Source organism: Aspergillus fumigatus, chromosome 1 (assembly GCF_000002655.1).
Source record: "Aspergillus fumigatus Af293 chromosome 1, whole genome shotgun sequence".
Lineage (NCBI taxonomy): Eukaryota > Fungi > Ascomycota > Eurotiomycetes > Eurotiales > Aspergillaceae > Aspergillus > Aspergillus fumigatus.
This window is the reverse complement of record NC_007194.1, coordinates 2848144-2865543: the sequence shown is the minus strand read 5'-3', so window position 1 is coordinate 2865543 and position 17400 is coordinate 2848144. Positions and strand designations below refer to the sequence as shown.

The following is a 17400-nucleotide window of genomic DNA, read 5'->3' as shown; positions in this document are numbered from 1 at the left end:
AACCTGTAACCAAGGCAGTCAAGGTACATGGCCGCCTCGACCGATGCGGTCTTGCTTTTAAAACGTCAGACCCGACATATTTGCTGTGAAACGTGTCCAAGATGTCGAACCAGAACGAGCCTTTTTATCTCCGCTACTAGTAAGGCAGACCATTGCTCTATAGCCCAGATTTCCTCAGCTGCTGACAGCCCCGCAGCTCAGGTCACTCTGGGCGGTTTGGGCATGAGTTTCTAGGTCAGTGTGCGCCTTGAAGTTATTCTTGTTTCTCTTGCAATGACTAACTGCTTGTAGAATTTGATTTTCGGACCCTTGGCGATGGCCGAAGTGCCGCGGTTCGGTATGCGAACAATTCGAACTATCGCAACGACTCCCTGATCCGCAAAGAAAGTGAGTACTAGGATACATGGCCACGTGCTGAGGGCTACGTGCTCACTGATGGGACTTATAGTGTGCGTGAGCTCGGCGATGATTCAGGAGGTCAAGCGCATTATCAAAGAAAGCGAGATCATGAAGTATGGGCATTACTTTGGCGGTGACATGCACTGAAACATAGTCTTTGCTAATACAGCTTAGGGAGGACGATTCGAAATGGCCACAGAAGAACAAGGATGGACGGCAAGAGCTCGAGATCAGACTCGGAAACGAACATATCTCCTTTGAGGTGCGCTGAATCCCCGATACGGTTGTCCCACCAAAGGTATAACCAAGTGCTAATGTGTTTGGATTGCGCAGACCGCGAAAATCGGTTCGTTAGTAGATGTGACCGAGTCTGCAGACCCCGAGGGTCTCCGAGTTTTCTACTACCTCGTTCAGGATCTGAAAGCGCTCATATTTTCTCTCATCTCGCTCCATTTCAAGGTACTTTTCCGAGATTTTTTCGACCTCCAGACAATCTACTTACTCCTTCATTACTTCTGCAGATTAAGCCTATCTAAGTCATGATATGGATATGTGGTGAAGTCTGGTCTTGGGAATCAACATGGGCGTTTTATTCGAGAATGGAACTGGTTTACTATAATGATGAATCTCAAAATGATCTAGCCACGGTGACGAGATTATATACATCCGTGGCATCTATCGACGTAGAGAAATGAGATAAAATATTTATCTCAGTACTATACACAACGATCAGCTCAGTTGAGACTAGACTTTTAGGCATGAAGTTGGTCTACTTGTAGTTCGAAAATATGCTCCAAGAAAAGCGCACCACTTCATCCCGAAAGGCCTGGCCAGATGTTCCGGCCTCAGGCGCCAATTCGCCTCCCCCGCGCCCGCATGATCAGACTATCCCTTTCAGGCAGTGCGTCTTCCCGCTCAGACACCCTTCTGCGCTGCACCTTAAAAAGTAATCTACCATCTTCCATTCAATCCTGTATTCTCTTTCCCTCTCTTGGCTGTCGCTGCTATTGTGGTTGTCGTGTTCCTGCTGCTTCTTCCTATCGTTCTTCTATACCCTGTGTGGGGCCCTGCAAGCTGATTAAGATCCGATGTCATCCCGTCCTTGATTAGCCTCAATGCCGACACCGAGTGACAACACATCTCCTCTGAACGTTGCATCAATCACCGAGGACATATCTACTCATACAACCTGCCCACCTGAAGTTGAGCGATTGTCCTCTTGGAGAGACTCTCCGGAGCCCTCTGCCACGGAGAGCGATGTCCCCGACAATGCTTCGTCACCTTCCATTCGATCAGCGCATACCCTCTTGACTGCCCAACCTGATGGAACCATCAATCAGTCCAACACAGATGTCTCAGGAGTTGCATCCGGCCATACCGCTCCTGAAAAAGGCACGATGAGATCCGATGACGAAGTTGCATTGGGCAGATTGAGCCCTACGAGGGGAACAGCAAGCTCCGCAAAGCCAACGTCGACTGTTGCATCGCCATCCACTGCTTCACTTCTAAGTTATGAATTTTCTAATGTTCGGGTTAGTGAGCCAGTCTCTTGCGCCGATAACATTGCTTTACTGACACGGACGACAGCTTCTTCCTAATTATACCTCTTCTTATCTTCGCCCTGGAAGCAAGTTCACTGGTACACAACAGTCCGACCGCCAAGTGTACAACGTCGACGTGGAGATCAAACATGTCGATATGGCTGAGTCTTACCTCTGCGGCTATCTTCGTATCCAAGGTCTGTGAAGTATCCCCTGTGTAAACAACATTATAGCTAACGTCCTCTTGCACCTGTAGGTCTTACCGAGGATCATCCTACTCTGACAACGTTCTTCGAAGGAGAAATCATTGGTACCAAACACACTTTCAAGACCAGAAATGAAGCGTGGGGTGCGACGGAGAAGACCGACATGCACCATTGGGCCAGATTTCCTGCCTGGCGGCCTCTTGCCAAACAGGCGAAGAAGCCTGATTTCACCTACTGGAACTTCGCAGAGCGTGAGCACATATTCATGCGATGGAAAGAGTACTTTCTTGTTCCTGATCATCGGGTGAGAACGATCTCAGGCGCGAGCTTCGAGGGCTTCTATTACATATGCTTCAACCAAATAGAAGGAAGTGTGACTGGCATTTACTTTCATGCGAAGAGTGAGAAGTACGTATCAGTCAAACAGCTAACCGTTCTGGGATCCTGAGTACTAACGCACCCTCGACTCTCTGCAGATACCAGCAGCTTGAACTGAAACACGTTGAAGATCATGGCTGCACTCCTGCAATGGAGTTCCGTTGATTCTCTTGATACCCGCCAACACTTTCGTTGGTTCGTTCTGTTGCTTGCAGACTACCAGGCCCTCGCACCTGGATTCTCTGTCGACATTTCAGCCCTGACCGTTCCTACTTCTTCTCTCTCGTGTCGTTGTCTATATTTATTTTCGGTTTACTGGTCACGATCATCTTGTCTCCTTTCTTCGACGGCCCTGAGATCCAAGTACCACTACCGTTCTTGACCGTCTACGATTCCTCTCATGATGTCTTTCCATTTGGCGCAACTTGGTTCACATGGTCTCTTTCGATTTTATTTTGACGTCTTGTGAATCTCATCCTTTTGTTCTGTACTGCGGTTCGCGGTCATCCAGCTGTAGGTATGAACAGCTGCCCTGATGAACCTCTCATATATTCTCTCATGTGTGTCCACCTCATCCGGCTTCCTAAGAACTCATGAATTCAGTTGATGTCTTTTATTAGCCTAAAACAGCTTTTGAAGACTACGTGCCTGTCGCACATTCGGTATCAGTAATTCCCTCAAGATTACCACATGCTTGGACTGGTTTAATATCTGATACATCACGTAATGATTACAGCCAATGCAAGCACAAAGGACGCGAAATAGCTAATACATTGGATTGGATAACTACCTGACGTGCAGAACGCCTTGGCTAACAACTCCAACATACACACACAATAGGGCAGAATCGTAAACATTGAGTCTTCAACAAAGGAATGAAAAAAAATCGTAGCAAGCTGGGGGTATCACAGGCAATCTGTTTGCTGGAACTTTTGCGAGCTGAACTTCTCGAGCGGAAGAGAAGAAACGAGAGAAACGAGGAGGAAAATGAGACGTGAAGCACGGAAAGTGAGCTGGAGCTTCCGTGAAAAAAGACTGAATAGAAATTGAAACCCAACGGATAAAATGGCAATAAAAGGCTGGATAGCTGGTCTACATATATGTGGAATTATGACGGCTGCATGAATTGGAGCTGCTAATGCTGCTACTGCCGCCGTCACTGCTCGGGGTTTGAGGCTCAACGACAACCTGTTGCCGGATAGAGACAATCCATTCATGCTGTAGCAGCTCCGCGGCTGTGGGTCGCTTCATGGGATCACATTCGAAACAACGGCGGAGGAAATCAATGCCCAATTCGCTGAGTTGATCGGTTGAAGGTAGCTGAGGCTGATTTCCCTGAGCAATGTTGTACATAATCGCCCACTCGTTGTCTAGGGTAGACCATGGTCGGCGACCGGTGGCCATCTCCAAGATCACACAGCCCAATGACCAGATGTCGACCGCTCCCTGACGGTGGATTAACCTGGAAGTATCGCCGCGAATCACTTCAGGAGACATGTACATTGGTGTACCGGTCATTGTCTTTTGGTTTTTGCCCCGCTGATGCGCCATTTGGGAGTCCTTGGGAACGAGAGCAGCATCCTTGTGATTAGGTCCGGTGAAGGCATCCATCGGAACTACGGTCTTGCCCTGGCGCGCAATAATTTTGGCAGCGCCAAAATCGACATACTTGATAATGCCGTTATGGTCGAGAAGGATGTTCTCGGGCTTAATGTCGCGGTGGACAATGCCGGCTTGGTGGAGATATGCCAATCCTTCGAGAAGTTGTAGAGCATAGACCATGATGACTGTCTCATCTTCCACACGACCATGCTCAAGCAAACTGGCCAGAGATCCGCCAGAGCAATACTCCATGAAGATATAGACTTTGTCTCGATGAACCTCGATACCATGGTAGGAGACAATGTTAGGGTGATCAAGGACCTCCAATACTCCCATTTCGTCCCGGATCTGTTGGGCAATCTTTGGAATAAGTTGAGGGTCTTGAAGACGAATTTCCTTGACCGCCATGAGATAGTTGCTGTCGAGGTTGATGGCGGCATAGACAGATCCGAAAGTACCACCTCCGATGTATTGGCCTTGCTGCCATCTAAGCGTAACGTTGGTCGCAGAGGACGAGAGGACTGCAAGAGATCGGTCAGCCTCATTGGACCCTTCAAGTACTCTTCCGAGGGCCTGGCGCTTGGCGTCTTCTTCCACTCGCTTGTCTTCGATATCATGCAAGCGAGCCAAACGTTGCTCGCGAACAAGTTTTGTAGCTTCTGCATCTGTAAGGATTCGGCCAGCGCCAAATTTCCGGGCTCCCGCGCGCTCCTCCACGCGCTGCTTCTCCGCTTGTGCTGCAAGAGAGGAACGGGCACCCATGATATCGAAGTGAGAAATCAGCAACGACATGCATCCGGCCACCTTCGACCTTAACTGACTGAATTGGGAATCGTCCATTGATAGAAGGTGTCTGGAGGAGGTGATGGCCATCGCGGATTCAAGGGCAGCTACGGCCCATTTAAATGTCTTTCGGTCAGCGGCATCGCAGTCATCGCAAATGAACGAAACCCATTCCAGTGATAGTTCGACAAGTCTAGCGCTATTCATAGCACGTCGGTTAGGGTCGACATAGTTCGAGGAACGCTTGCCAAACTCTGTTGCGAAAGCATAACAAGATTGGATAAGCTCCGTGTTCTCTATGCCTCTCGATTTCAATTGATCTTTGATGATTGCAACGCTGTCCATGATAGTCATAGAAAGCTTGAATGATATTTTCTTAATCTTGTTCAACTCCACGTTGACTCGTCCAAGGTTCGCCCGTTGTTCAATAGCCATATCCAGTTGCATGCCCGTTAGCTGGACCAGCTCATGCCGAGCATTAGCGAGTCGTTGCTGCGTTCCTTCAACTACAAGACGACATTTGCCAAGTCTGACATCCGTAGGCTGTTCCAGGAAATCAACCTGCATCTCCTTACCAGCCCAGGACAGAGGCTTTTCAGGCCGGATGACCAGAATATACGGTGCGTGCGCGGAGTCCTTGGGTACATCTTCCTCCCGAAACGAGGTCGCAAGGATAGCTTGAATATCTGTAGGTCTGTTCCACAGCTCACGATGCGCGAAGAGGTAGACACCTTTCTGGCCGATAGAGGCGTTTGACTTCACCAGAAAATGATCCGAAATAAGCAACGCTTCGAAGAAGTCGTACGCGATATCAGCCGAGATATTGTATTCAGTAGCGTTTTCAAACAATTGACGCAGAAAGCGGGAGAATCGATATAGCTTCCGTTGTCTGATTCTGGTGGAGTCGAGCACACTTTTGTATCTCTTATCCATGTCGATCGGATCTTCATTTGGTCGTGCCGTCAACTCACGCTCAAAATGGATCATTAGGCGTTGAAGTGACTTAGCTGTCAGAGCACTAGAATGCTTATTAGCAATCGCGTATACTTGAGGATAGAAAGAAAACTCATACCTGAATTGTTCAGCGACCTCGATGTCACCACCTTCGAGTTGGCGACCAATGTCGTTCGAAAACTCCCAGTCCTGCTCCAGGATTTCAGCTTCCTTGAATGTATTTTTATTCACGTTCAATTTCCAATTCAGAAGGCGAAAGTAGTATTTCAAGGCATCCAATACGACTGAGTCGAAGTTCTCATCAATGCAAGGCGGTAAATCCCATCCGGGCTCGGGCCTTGATATGTCTACATAGCGTTGTTTGATGTCAACAGCGACTTTCATCAGTATCTGAAACTGCGGGATCATCTGATCGATGAGAATCGGTGATTGCTGGGCAGGGTCCTTCATGTTCTTGGCGTAAGATAAGCGAACGCGAATGATCTCTTGGATGAGGCGCGAGGGAAAATTGATCAGGGTGAGAAGCTCTTCGATGTATGGAGGTAGATGTCTTTGGGCGAATGAGTCCGCGTTTTCAATCAGCGTAGTTTTTGCTTTCTTGATCACTTCGCCAATGCCGTTAAGCATATTGTGCTCTCCTTGTAGGGTCTTGAGACCGTCTTCCTTCATAATGCGATCGAGGAATGACGATCCGTCTGAGAGATCGCTGTTGGCGGATTTGACCTTGGGTTTGCTGAAATCAAGCTCATCATTGCCTACCCACTTTTGCAGAATCGCCAGTTCGGTGTTGATGAGAGCGATAGTGTTGTGCCATGCAAAGACAGCCTCGCGGCTTGAACAGTATTCCTCCGATGCCACTCGAGGGTTTGCAGCTTCGAACTCTTTAAGTGTAGAGTACAGCATCTCACATTCCTCGATCTTTTGAACAATGTCCTCGACCTGCTTGATAGGCGACTTGCCAATCTCAGTCTCACCCTTGATTTTAAAATTGATGATATCTTCAATGAGAGGCCCAAGTCCAGCTCTAGCTTCCTCAATGAGTTTTCGTTGTAAGGCAACACTTCGGCCGCATGTCTTAGCTCGAACCCCCAACCAGATCGCATTGTTCTGAGCCGCGGACCTCTTTGTCTCCGCCGAGCCAAGCAATCTTTGTTTCTCCTGTTTGACAACATCTCCTCTTAAGACAGAGGCTAACATAGAATGCCACTCGAGTCTTTCTTGGTTCTTGGGGTTCTTGAGTTCCTCGAGCGTCGGCTGGTTATCATCCGGGAGGAACAGTTGGATGTCAGGATCATATGCGTCATCCTCGAACGGAGCCTCTGACGATGGTGAAGGCTCCTCCAAGTCCGAGTCGCCAGGTGTCAGGCCCATATTCTGGGCATCGTCGAAATGGTTATACCACGCCTGTGGATTTGCCCTAATGCGTTGGACATACGCCTTTTCTTGCGCCCGGTATTGCGCGTTAGGATCACGTCGGGAACTTCTCCTAGCCGATGAGGACCTTTGGCGGTCGCTCTGGAGGCTAATGTATTGAGGTGGACGGCGCTGCGGAGCGTAAGTGTTGGATGGGGTCCTAGCAGGGCCAGACGGGCGTTGCGGTCGCAAATCTCGATCGGTTAGTGGGAGGCCGTCGACAGGCGAGACTTTGTCGAGAGCAGCGCCTGCACCGACACTGGAGCCACGAGGGCGTAGACCTGATGTGCTGGCCCAGGCTGGCAAGCCGGTAGCGTGCGAGGGGGGAGGGGACGAAGCGATAGTGGTGGCTGGCGGAGCTTGCTCGAAGATCTCTGGAAAGGTAGAATTGGCCCTCATTGCATACGGCTGCTGTAGAAGCTCGTCGGATGACCCTGAGCTATCCGAGTCATGATTGGGAATGTCTGGATTCTCCAAGACTCGAAATTTACGATCCTGAGGCGACTCCATCTTGCATGGCTTTTTGGGAGTTTTGGTCCAGTTGGATGGAGAATGAGGAGAAGCGGGAGCTCCAAGCCCCAAACTTGATAGGGTGTGGCGGTGCATTCCGGGGTCCATACTTGCAACTAATAGCTAAGGCCGCCACACATCTACACGGCTGTCAGCCTTCTTGCGCCGTTTTCTTCTGCCAGAGTTGATGAATTGGATAATTATCATAGCCAGGTTTTCAAGATTTTTATCGTCTTAATCGTAGCTTTTTTAGTTGTGTAGGTATTTTTTTTCAATTTAGCTAACTGGTGGCAGCATACCGCGAATCACACAGGTACAGAATTGAGCTTGGTCTTCTCGGGCAACAGTGCATATTTCAGAACAATGATTCCAAAGTTCCTCTCTTCACTGGTAGAGAAAAATGTCGATGTCAAGTTAGATAGCTCCTTTGGCACATCGGATACTATCCTATCTTCACCATAGATGCTCTGAGGGCACTGATTTAGGTAACTGTGGATGACATATATCCGTGACTAGCTCACCCACGTCCAATGACTAGCGACTATCAAAAAATAAGTTTACTGAGTAGGTAATGACCAAGAATAGCAATCTATGCATAGAATGAACAACGGAAATACTTGACGCTGATCAGTGGGACTCGATGTTCCCAACTTGGAGCGTGCGGATCTACATGAAAGCCCGCTATGTCCCATCTGACCCTGGGAGCAACTAGTAATGTGTTCAATATTTTTTTTTTCTTTTTTTAGGGGGGGAAGGGGGCTCTGAAATCTTCTAGGCTGGCACACGCACCAGAGCTGAGGGTTAAAGGGCTTAAGACGCCTCTATGGCGGGGGCCTTAGAAGCAAATAGCCTTGGAAAAAACAAAGAATAATGCGACAGTCTACCCAAGTGGCGTGTGGTCATCCGTCGCCTTGACAGATATTAACGGCATTGGAAAAGCAGTTGTTGGAGAAGCATCGGTTGTTTGAGATGGATACTTATCACCTTAGTGCTCTATGAAACATCCATGCCATCTTTGAACTCTTTTGGGAGATTCATTGAAAACTGATGTGCCAAGCTCCCTAACCTGAACAGATCGGGATGCCGAAAATCGTCCAACCAATAGGACCAGAGACCCTTATCTTCTTTCAACCTCTTGTCACATCAATGTTCCGAACGCAAGGTGCCCAAGGTACGAAAAGGTATCTATCTGAACAAAAGGCCAGCAACTACCTTACCTATTCAGGACAGCCTGGGGTGGAATGCAGGTACCCTACCTGCCTCAGGCACTTGGGGGATCTGCTCTTTGGATCCGTGTAGGTAAACCGATGTGTAAGATTAGGGAACCTTTGAAAGATCACCTAACTACGATCGACCGGATGTCGTTGGACTCTCGCATTCTACCTTGTCTACACATATTAAAGAGAAGTTGTTAGATGACAGGGGGGAGATGATATCTGCATGCTGACTTCAAATCTGAGATGTTACCATGAGGTCAGAGGAACTGGCTGATAAGGAAGCGAAAGCGACAGTTGATTGGTTGCTTGGTTCAAGATAACAGAATGATAAGCGAACCTGCTAAGTGGGTGAAAGGCTGAGGAAGACTTACCCCATGTCAATACTGGAACACCCCAACAATCGTCGTGATGCTCTGAAAAAGCCCCCTACGCAGGAAGCTAATTGAGGTACCAGCGCCTTCTCCTTCCTATTAAACCCGGAACATGAGTCAAAGGTGACCCGCTGACACCGTAAGGATGTGTAAAGTCCTGGGGTACAGCAGCGAAGAGCAGTTGCAAACTCAACATCGCGCAGAATAGCAATGATCATTGTCTGCATACGAGTACAATGTAGAGGAATTCATCTTGGCAACCAAACATATCACAATCCTTGCCTTTAAAGGATGGGGAGGATAGGTAAGGTAGTCAAGAAGAAATTCCTAAAGGACTTCGTATCAGGCTGAGGACTGGCAGTAGAGCTGCTGATTGGTCCAAAGCAAGTCCATATCTACAACCACTCAATGCTCGCCTCATCCCCCAATCACCTCGAAGGACAGTATCAACGAGGTGTCCTCCTGATCTTCATCAGTTTCTCCGAGACTTGTCGACGATAATGGGAATTATGAACCACGGTTTTGATGTTATCGTCTAATCTACTATATGGCTTCCTATCATCGCACTCCTCGACTCATCATCCTCGCCCGGGATTCCCCAGAAGGGTCCCAACCTTCCAGTACATGGAGGGTCATACTACTGGACCCAGAAAGATAGGCTGAGTTAGAGTTCCCTTGATAGACGAACTTAGGTAGAGACCTATTTCCCTGGACATCATCCTTGTCATATTGATTATTCATTGTAAAACGAAAACTAATCAGCCATGGGCTTATCCGTTGCATTGCACCTTGGCTCTAAAAGGGTTGGCCAGATGATGTCTGATATCTATCACAATCCTTCAATTTGACTACTATCAGCCGGATGAGCCAAGGCCATAGACCTTTCCTAGCGCCCGACAGTGGAGCATTATGTTTGATTTCAGGAACTCTGGCCGTGGCTCCATTATCCCCGGCGATTTTGACTTGTATCAGCGTCGCATATTTATGGGTCTGGCCCTCTCTCCCTGTCACATTTCTCCCTTTATCAGACATCGAAGCCTTCCCTTTCCTTCTTCTCGTGTTCAGCTCTGACCTTGAGCTCTGACCGACGACTTCGATTTTGATTCTGCAGCTCATTCCTGCACAGGGCCTGTCTCGTTGCATATAGGACTTCAGCTTTCTACCATTGGTTATCTAGCACCACAGCAACCGGCCTTGATCAGTGACCTCAACCATCGAATCGTCCCTACCTACAAATCTGCGACTGTGCTGCAGGTGGTTTCACAATGGCGGAATACCCGGTGGCCTACAATGGCACCATAGCAACGGGTGGAGATTCCTTGACGGAGGATTTGAACATATACTACAGCGTCAGTCAACCTCACCATTGTAGTATGTTGTTCTGGAACGAACGCTTGTAGCTGACTACCCCTCCAGTCTGGTGACATTGCATGGGTTGTCACATCAACCGCATTAGTCCTGCTTATGATTCCTGGTGTTGGGTATGAGAATATGAGACTCATCTTCATGTCCATCGCTAACAAATTTTAGCTTCTTCTACTCCGGTCTTGCCCGTCGAAAGTCAGCCCTCTCTCTGATATGGCTCTCGATAATGTCTGTCGGTGTCGTTTCCTTCCAGTGGTTTTTCTGGGGCTACTCACTAGCTTTTTCCCATACTGCTGGAAAGTACATTGGTGATTTATCGAATTTTGGATTCAAGGGTGTGCTGGCAGCGCCTTCTGTTGGCAGCAGCAAGGTGCCGGATCTGCTCTTCGCCGTGTTCCAGGGAATGTTCGCTTGCATTACGTGAGTTCAGTTCAAGCATTTCCGTCCCGTTCGAAGATAGGGCAACTGACAACTCGAAAGTGTAGCGCTTGCCGTCGGTGCTGTGGCTGAACGTGGCCGTATGCTTCCGTGCATGGTTTTCTCCTTTATCTGGACCACGATCATCTATGACCCTATCGCTTGCTGGACATGGAATTCCTCCGGTTGGGTCTTCAACCTCGGTGGCTTGGACTTTGCAGGCGGCACACCTGTGCACATTGCCTCCGGCTCAGCAGCATTGGCGTACTCTTTGATGCTCGGGAAACGCCGTGGTCACGGCACCCATGAGCTCAACTACCGCCCTCACAACGTCACCCACGTTGTCATTGGCACTGTGTTTCTCTGGGTTGGATGGTTCGGATTCAACGCTGGCTCGGCCCTTGCCGCCAACATGCGAGCTGTTATGGCAGCATTTGTGACTAACCTCGCCGCTTCTGTTGGTGGTGTCACTTGGTGTCTTCTGGATTACCGACTCGAGAGGAAGTGGTCTACTGTGGGTTTCTGCTCGGGAGTCATCGCTGGCTTGGTCGCTATTACTCCTGGATCTGGCTTCGTGCCCCCATGGGCCGCTTTCATCTTCGGTGTTGTCGGCGCTATCGCTTGCAACTATGCCACCAAACTCAAGTATTGGCTCAAGATTGATGACGCCCTGGATATCTTTGCCGTCCACGGCATTGGGGGACTCGTTGGCAACATCCTGACTGCATTCTTTGCCGCGTAAGTATTATTCCAATTCAGGACAGACATATATGGCTGACATGCGTCCCGCTAGTGACTACATTGCGCACCTCGATGGCTTTAGTGAGATCCCCGGTGGATGGTTAAACCACAACTGGGTTCAACTGGGGTACCAACTAGCCGACTCTGTTACTGGCTTCGCGTACTCCTTCTTTGGTAGCTGTCTCATCCTTTTCCTCATCAATTTGGTCCCTGGTCTCAGCCTCCGCGCTGCCGAAGAAGATGAGATTCTGGGTATCGACGACGCCGAAATTGGCGAGTTTGCTGTATGTGCTCAGATGATCTGCGACTTGAACAGTTTGAGCTAACAAATTTCATAGTATGACTATGTCGAAATCACTCGCGATGTGATCGCCGGCGTTGAGGGCCATGATGGCCTTGATGGCTCCTCTAAGCGGACAATCACCCCTACCGAGGGCCACGAGGGCGCCATTGAAACGAAGGCTTGACCACTGCGTCGGACTCACTAATATTCTATGATACCCTGTATCCTTGATAATAATGTCCTCATTCTGTCGATCTTAATCCTTTGTATATATTTCCTGTTTATTATTTGTTTCTTTCCTCACGTCGGACGATGCCCTTTGCTGTACAGACCATTCTATATTCTTCAACTGAAGGCATTGAAGTCATTCAAACATCATGCGTCAGGCCTCCTGTTATCTTTCAGATAAGCAACTGGCTCGGATAACCATCTTTGCATCTCGTAATGCCACATGTAATTTTGCTCGTATGATGAAGGTGTACATAGTGATTTGACAGTATAAACATCGATCATGGGTTGGCGGAACCTACTTTGTTCATCTAGTAAGTTGTTGACGAAACCAATCCTGTAGTGATTACTGGCAGCCCATTTGAAGAAAGCAGTGAAATAACTAAGGCGTAACATTTGTAAAGGGTTGCAGTCCGCATGGGATAAGGTGATGGGCAGATGTCATCATGGCTTGCGGCCAATGATAAGACACGATTGGAGCTTCCCGTCGTCACCACCTGAAGTCCCCTTTGGAGCTTGGAGCTACGCCTCACCCCGCAAACCATTCCAATTTCTAAGATCAGAGCACAGATTATTCTCTACGCCTCGTGATTCCTTCTCGTTTGCTGTATTCTTATATTACGTGGATCGGCCTACAATCTTTCGCAGATGGCATCTCGAAGCCCCAGCGAAGAAGCACCTAAACCGGCGCCGTTTAGCAACTTCCCGCAGGACCCGGCTGAATTCGACAGCGACCCCAGAATTTCCTTCTCGAAGCTGGACAACAAGTTTATACTAGAGACTGAAGACGGACAGGAATTTGAATACGATACGGTTTTAAAACGATGGATTCCGACGGTGTGTGCGCGCTTCCTCTGCAGCTGGTCGATTCCCTTTGTATCTTGCGATCGTTGAACTCTTACCTTTCCTGTCTCCCTCTTGTTATGAGCTCCCTTTCTACCACACTGTGTTTTTCCCACTTGCCAAGTATCATATCTGGAGCACAGCGTTTGACTGCAGATACACTGCCATCGCCGTTGCTACATGGGTCTTGGTCGGTTCGTGAAACTGATTGTGTGGTTGGCGCGACATTTCCGCGCCGTTGGGTATTCTCCAGGTCGACGATGACTTGCTCCGGCAGCAACAAGAAGCCTACAAGATTCAAGGGGTGGACGAAAATGAACAAGTCACTGCGCAACAATTGAGGAAGAAGCGGAAGCAGCAGACAAGTGGGGATGAGGTTAGTGACGCAAGCGATATGGCCTTGCAATTCGTTATTTTAGCGAAATGACCAACTGAACTTAAATCACAGAATAATGGCCAAAAGCCAAAAAAACAACGAGTGAACACTGCCGTCTTCGTCACATCTATTCCCCTTGATGCTGAGTTCGATGAGATCCGCGACGTCTTCTCCAAGTGTGGCGTTATCGCCGAAGAGATTGACAGTGGCCGGCCCCGAATTAAGATGTATATGGATGAAAACGGCAAGTTCAAGGGCGAGGCTTTGATAGTGTATTTCCGGCCGGAGTCTGTCAACCTCGCCATACAGATGCTGGACGAGTCAGACTTTAGGTTAGGGGTGTCGGGGCCGCAGGGACCGATGAAGGTCCAGGCTGCAGATTTCTCGTTCAAGAGCCAACAAGAGGCACCGGCAAAGAGCAGCATGAGGGATAAGAAAAAGATCATCAAGAGGACTCAGAAACTAAATAGGTCTGTCCAAGGCAACCCGCGGGACTTGACAAGATGTGGGCTGACGTGGTCATACTAGCAAACTCGCTGATTGGAGTGACGACGAGCCATCAATTCTGACAGACACGAGCTCTAGGTTTGAGAAAGTTGTCATACTCAAACACATGTTTACTCTGAAGGAGATCGACGTATGTGTTCCTATTTATGCCACTCAGGGGACGGAGTGATACTCACCCATTTGTAGGAGGACCCAGCAGCCATCCTCGACATCAAGGACGACATTCGGGAGGAGTGCTCCAAATTAGGCGAGGTTACGAATGTCGTTCTATATGACAAAGAGCCCGATGGAGTTGTCAGCGTTCGTTTCACCGATCCTGAAGCCGCCAGACAATGCGTCAGAGTACGTTGTGCTGGCTCATTTTGTTCCTACGTCATAACCATTGCGAAGGTCCATTCTCTAACAGATCTCTAGGTCATGGATGGTCGTTTTTTCGCCGGCACACGCGTCGAAGCCTACATCACAGATGGGAAAGAGAAGTTCAAAAAGAGCAATGAGAGGCGGGCAGCTCTGGAGGATATGGCGGAGAGAGGACTTGACGCTGAAGACGAGGAAGAAAACGCACGGTTGGACGAATTTGGGACTTGGCTGGAAAGCTCCCATGTGGTGGAAAATACTGCCAAGTAGTGGCTGCTTGGAGAATTGGCACTTCTTAAACCTCTCTCTTCCGCCTAGGTGTTGTATACATGCCAACTGAATAGGCGCTGGAGGGGGCCATTGATGCACACACTTTGTACTGTATTATAGCGGATTATGTATGTCTGGACATCTGAGCCGAAAGAAACAGCGGGAAAGGCTATGCTCATATTAAAACATGATGAAACGGGGTAACAATGCTAGAACTGGCACTGAGTATTGAGATAGACACCCATTGTTTAATTGCCTGGCATGATGGGATGACTCCAATTCATGGTTCGCGGTTGTTGTCGTTGGTCTATCTATGGTTCGCTCCAGCGCGGAACGGCTGCTGACTGGCGTCCCATGATAGAAACCGCGCTAAACCATGTTTGACCGTAGCTCCCCCTGATTTATTTACCAACAGCAAATGTTGACTTGTTGTCTGTTGATCCTTGAGAGACCAGCCCGCACAACGAACAACTCCTTCTCTCCTCACCGCTAAACTTCAACCCAACTCCCCTTTCCCTTTCTCCATTCTTCCTATCCGTCCCCATTTCTTCGACGGTCTCATATCCTTTTGGTTCAATTTGAACTTTCCTTTTCCATCTCTTTTCTACCTATCCCAAGTAACTCTCCTCCAGCAAATCATCCACAATGCGTGAAATCGTATGTTGTGCCTAAAAACCCCCCCTGTCCCCTTTAGGAGACGCGTCGATTCGGGCTCTCCCTGGATAGAAGAACCCCACTTGTTCCTCAAGAATGCAGCTTAGCTAACTCGTTTTTTTTTATTCTACAGGTTCACCTTCAGACCGGTCAGTGTGTAAGTACTGCCCGCCGTGGGTGAAGAAGCATAGGGATGGTGTTTGCATTGAGCAGAAGCTAAACTTGATTCTTGGTGACAGGGTAACCAAATTGGTGCCGCTTTCTGGTATGTCTTGACCTCAAAGCTTGGATGACGGGTGATTGGGATCTCTCATCTTAGCAGGCTACCTCCATGGGTTCAGCCTCACTGTCATGGGTATCAGCTAACAAATCTACAGGCAGACCATCTCTGGTGAGCATGGCCTTGACGGCTCTGGCCAGTAAGTTCGACCTATATCCTCCCAATTGAGAAAGCGGCGGAAACACGGAAAACAAGGAAGAAGCGGACGCGTGTCTGATGGGAAATAATAGCTACAATGGCTCCTCCGATCTCCAGCTGGAGCGTATGAACGTCTATTTCAACGAGGTGTGTGGATGAAACTCTTGATTTATACTATTTCGGCAACATCTCACGATCTGACTCGCTACTAGGCCAACGGTGACAAATATGTTCCTCGTGCCGTTCTGGTCGATCTCGAGCCTGGTACCATGGACGCTGTCCGTGCCGGTCCCTTCGGCGAGCTATTCCGTCCCGACAACTTCGTCTTCGGCCAGTCCGGTGCTGGTAACAACTGGGCCAAGGGTCACTACACCGAGGGCGCCGAGTTGGTCGACCAGGTTATCGATGTCGTCCGTCGTGAGGCTGAAGGCTGTGACTGCCTCCAGGGCTTCCAGGTCACCCACTCTCTCGGTGGTGGTACCGGTGCCGGTATGGGTACTCTTCTGATCTCCAAGATCCGTGAGGAGTTCCCCGACCGTATGATGGCGACCTTCTCCGTTGTTCCCTCCCCCAAGGTTTCCGACACTGTCGTTGAGCCTTACAACGCTACCCTCTCCGTTCACCAGCTCGTTGAGCACTCCGATGAGACCTTCTGTATCGACAACGAGGTATGGATGCTGTGATTGTCCAGAAAACAACGCGGATACTGACTGGTTCACAGGCTCTGTACGACATTTGCATGCGCACCCTTAAGCTCTCTAACCCCTCTTACGGTGACCTGAACCACCTGGTCTCCGCCGTCATGTCCGGCGTCACCACTTGCCTTCGTTTCCCTGGTCAGCTCAACTCTGATCTGCGCAAGTTGGCCGTCAACATGGTTCCCTTCCCTCGTCTGCACTTCTTCATGGTCGGCTTCGCTCCTCTGACCAGCCGCGGTGCTCACTCTTTCCGTGCTGTCTCCGTTCCTGAGTTGACCCAGCAGATGTTCGACCCCAAGAACATGATGGCTGCTTCCGACTTCCGCAATGGACGTTACCTCACCTGCTCTGCCATTTTGTATGTTACTACACCTGCGGCCATTATGCACGATCTCTGTACTGACCATAATTTAGCCGTGGTAAGGTTTCAATGAAGGAGGTCGAGGACCAGATGCGCAACATCCAGTCCAAGAACCAGAGCTACTTCGTTGAGTGGATTCCCAACAACATCCAGACCGCTCTGTGCTCCATTCCCCCCCGTGGCCTCAAGATGTCCTCGACCTTCATTGGTAACTCCACCTCCATTCAGGAGTTGTTCAAGCGTGTCGGTGATCAGTTCACTGCTATGTTCCGTCGCAAGGCTTTCTTGCATTGGTACACTGGCGAGGGTATGGACGAGATGGAGTTCACTGAGGCCGAGAGCAACATGAACGATCTGGTCTCCGAATACCAGCAGTACCAGGACGCCTCCATCTCTGAGGGTGAGGAGGAGTAGTAAGTTTTCCCAGATCTTTTTGCAGAGTACGTGTACTAACTCTCGGCAGCGGCGAGGAGGAGCCCCTCGAGGCTGAGGAGTAAATTATGTCTCT

At 49.2% G+C, this 17400-nt stretch overlaps 6 protein-coding genes across 6 annotated transcripts; 5 read left to right on the top strand and 1 right to left on the bottom strand.

Moving 5' to 3' along the window:
- Nucleotides 1-3: 3 nt before the first annotated feature.
- AFUA_1G10960 (mago nashi family protein) lies at nucleotides 4-1186 on the top strand. The gene is made up of 7 exons (XM_747368.2): nucleotides 4-139; nucleotides 197-234; nucleotides 292-387; nucleotides 449-512; nucleotides 574-661; nucleotides 733-858; nucleotides 921-1186. The coding sequence occupies exons 1-7, from the start codon at nucleotides 102-104 to the stop codon at nucleotides 933-935; spliced, it is 465 nt and encodes a 154-aa protein (XP_752461.1). The 5' UTR covers nucleotides 4-101; the 3' UTR covers nucleotides 936-1186.
- Nucleotides 1187-1308: 122 nt separating this feature from the next.
- Nucleotides 1309-2689, top strand: AFUA_1G10950 (GID4/VID24 family protein; the record flags this gene model as incomplete). Its single annotated transcript, XM_747367.2, has 4 exons — nucleotides 1309-1931; nucleotides 1987-2137; nucleotides 2197-2554; nucleotides 2623-2689. The coding sequence occupies exons 1-4, from the start codon at nucleotides 1515-1517 to the stop codon at nucleotides 2687-2689; spliced, it is 993 nt and encodes a 330-aa protein (XP_752460.1). The 5' UTR covers nucleotides 1309-1514.
- A 927-nt stretch (nucleotides 2690-3616) lies between these two features.
- sskB (uncharacterized protein) lies at nucleotides 3617-7894 on the bottom strand (the record flags this gene model as incomplete). Its single annotated transcript, XM_077803910.1, has 2 exons — nucleotides 3617-5927; nucleotides 5982-7894. The coding sequence occupies 2 exons, from the start codon at nucleotides 7892-7894 to the stop codon at nucleotides 3617-3619; spliced, it is 4224 nt and encodes a 1407-aa protein (XP_077660080.1).
- Nucleotides 7895-10044: 2150 nt separating this feature from the next.
- On the top strand, nucleotides 10045-12801 carry AFUA_1G10930 (ammonium permease MEP2). Its single transcript, XM_077803909.1, has 7 exons — nucleotides 10045-10066; nucleotides 10177-10723; nucleotides 10791-10855; nucleotides 10905-11159; nucleotides 11220-11894; nucleotides 11950-12181; nucleotides 12236-12801. The coding sequence occupies exons 2-7, from the start codon at nucleotides 10640-10642 to the stop codon at nucleotides 12362-12364; spliced, it is 1440 nt and encodes a 479-aa protein (XP_077660079.1). The 5' UTR covers nucleotides 10045-10066; nucleotides 10177-10639; the 3' UTR covers nucleotides 12365-12801.
- A 122-nt stretch (nucleotides 12802-12923) lies between these two features.
- Nucleotides 12924-14962, top strand: AFUA_1G10920 (U2 snRNP complex subunit CUS2). Its single transcript, XM_747364.2, has 6 exons — nucleotides 12924-13245; nucleotides 13505-13627; nucleotides 13700-14097; nucleotides 14156-14264; nucleotides 14321-14476; nucleotides 14549-14962. Exons 1-6 carry the CDS (start codon nucleotides 13057-13059, stop codon nucleotides 14759-14761), a joined length of 1188 nt encoding a protein of 395 aa, XP_752457.1. The 5' UTR covers nucleotides 12924-13056; the 3' UTR covers nucleotides 14762-14962.
- Nucleotides 14963-15406: 444 nt separating this feature from the next.
- On the top strand, nucleotides 15407-17389 carry tubA (tubulin beta chain; the record flags this gene model as incomplete). Its single annotated transcript, XM_747363.1, has 9 exons — nucleotides 15407-15418; nucleotides 15549-15572; nucleotides 15655-15680; nucleotides 15793-15834; nucleotides 15869-15980; nucleotides 16046-16501; nucleotides 16555-16889; nucleotides 16946-17305; nucleotides 17356-17389. 9 exons carry the CDS (start codon nucleotides 15407-15409, stop codon nucleotides 17387-17389), a joined length of 1401 nt encoding a protein of 466 aa, XP_752456.1.
- Nucleotides 17390-17400: the final 11 nt, after the last annotated feature.

Bases quoted from the DNA above. Each gene is read 5' to 3' on its own strand.
- AFUA_1G10920 (XM_747364.2), top strand. From the start codon at position 13,057: ATGGCATCTCGAAGCCCCAGCGAAGAAGCACCTAAACCGGCGCCGTTT. The intron at 14,098-14,155 runs GTCTGTCCAAGG...TGGTCATACTAG, and splicing joins AGGACTCAGAAACTAAATAG to CAAACTCGCTGATTGGAGTG. The intron at 14,265-14,320 runs GTATGTGTTCCT...ACCCATTTGTAG, and splicing joins TTACTCTGAAGGAGATCGAC to GAGGACCCAGCAGCCATCCT.
- AFUA_1G10930 (XM_077803909.1), top strand. From the start codon at position 10,640: ATGGCGGAATACCCGGTGGCCTACAATGGCACCATAGCAACGGGTGGA. The intron at 11,160-11,219 runs GTGAGTTCAGTT...ACAACTCGAAAG, and splicing joins GGAATGTTCGCTTGCATTAC to TGTAGCGCTTGCCGTCGGTG. The intron at 11,895-11,949 runs GTAAGTATTATT...GCGTCCCGCTAG, and splicing joins CTGACTGCATTCTTTGCCGC to TGACTACATTGCGCACCTCG.
- AFUA_1G10960 (XM_747368.2), top strand. From the start codon at position 102: ATGTCGAACCAGAACGAGCCTTTTTATCTCCGCTACTA. The intron at 140-196 runs GTAAGGCAGACC...ACAGCCCCGCAG, and splicing joins CCTTTTTATCTCCGCTACTA to CTCAGGTCACTCTGGGCGGT. The intron at 513-573 runs GTATGGGCATTA...AATACAGCTTAG, and splicing joins AAAGAAAGCGAGATCATGAA to GGAGGACGATTCGAAATGGC.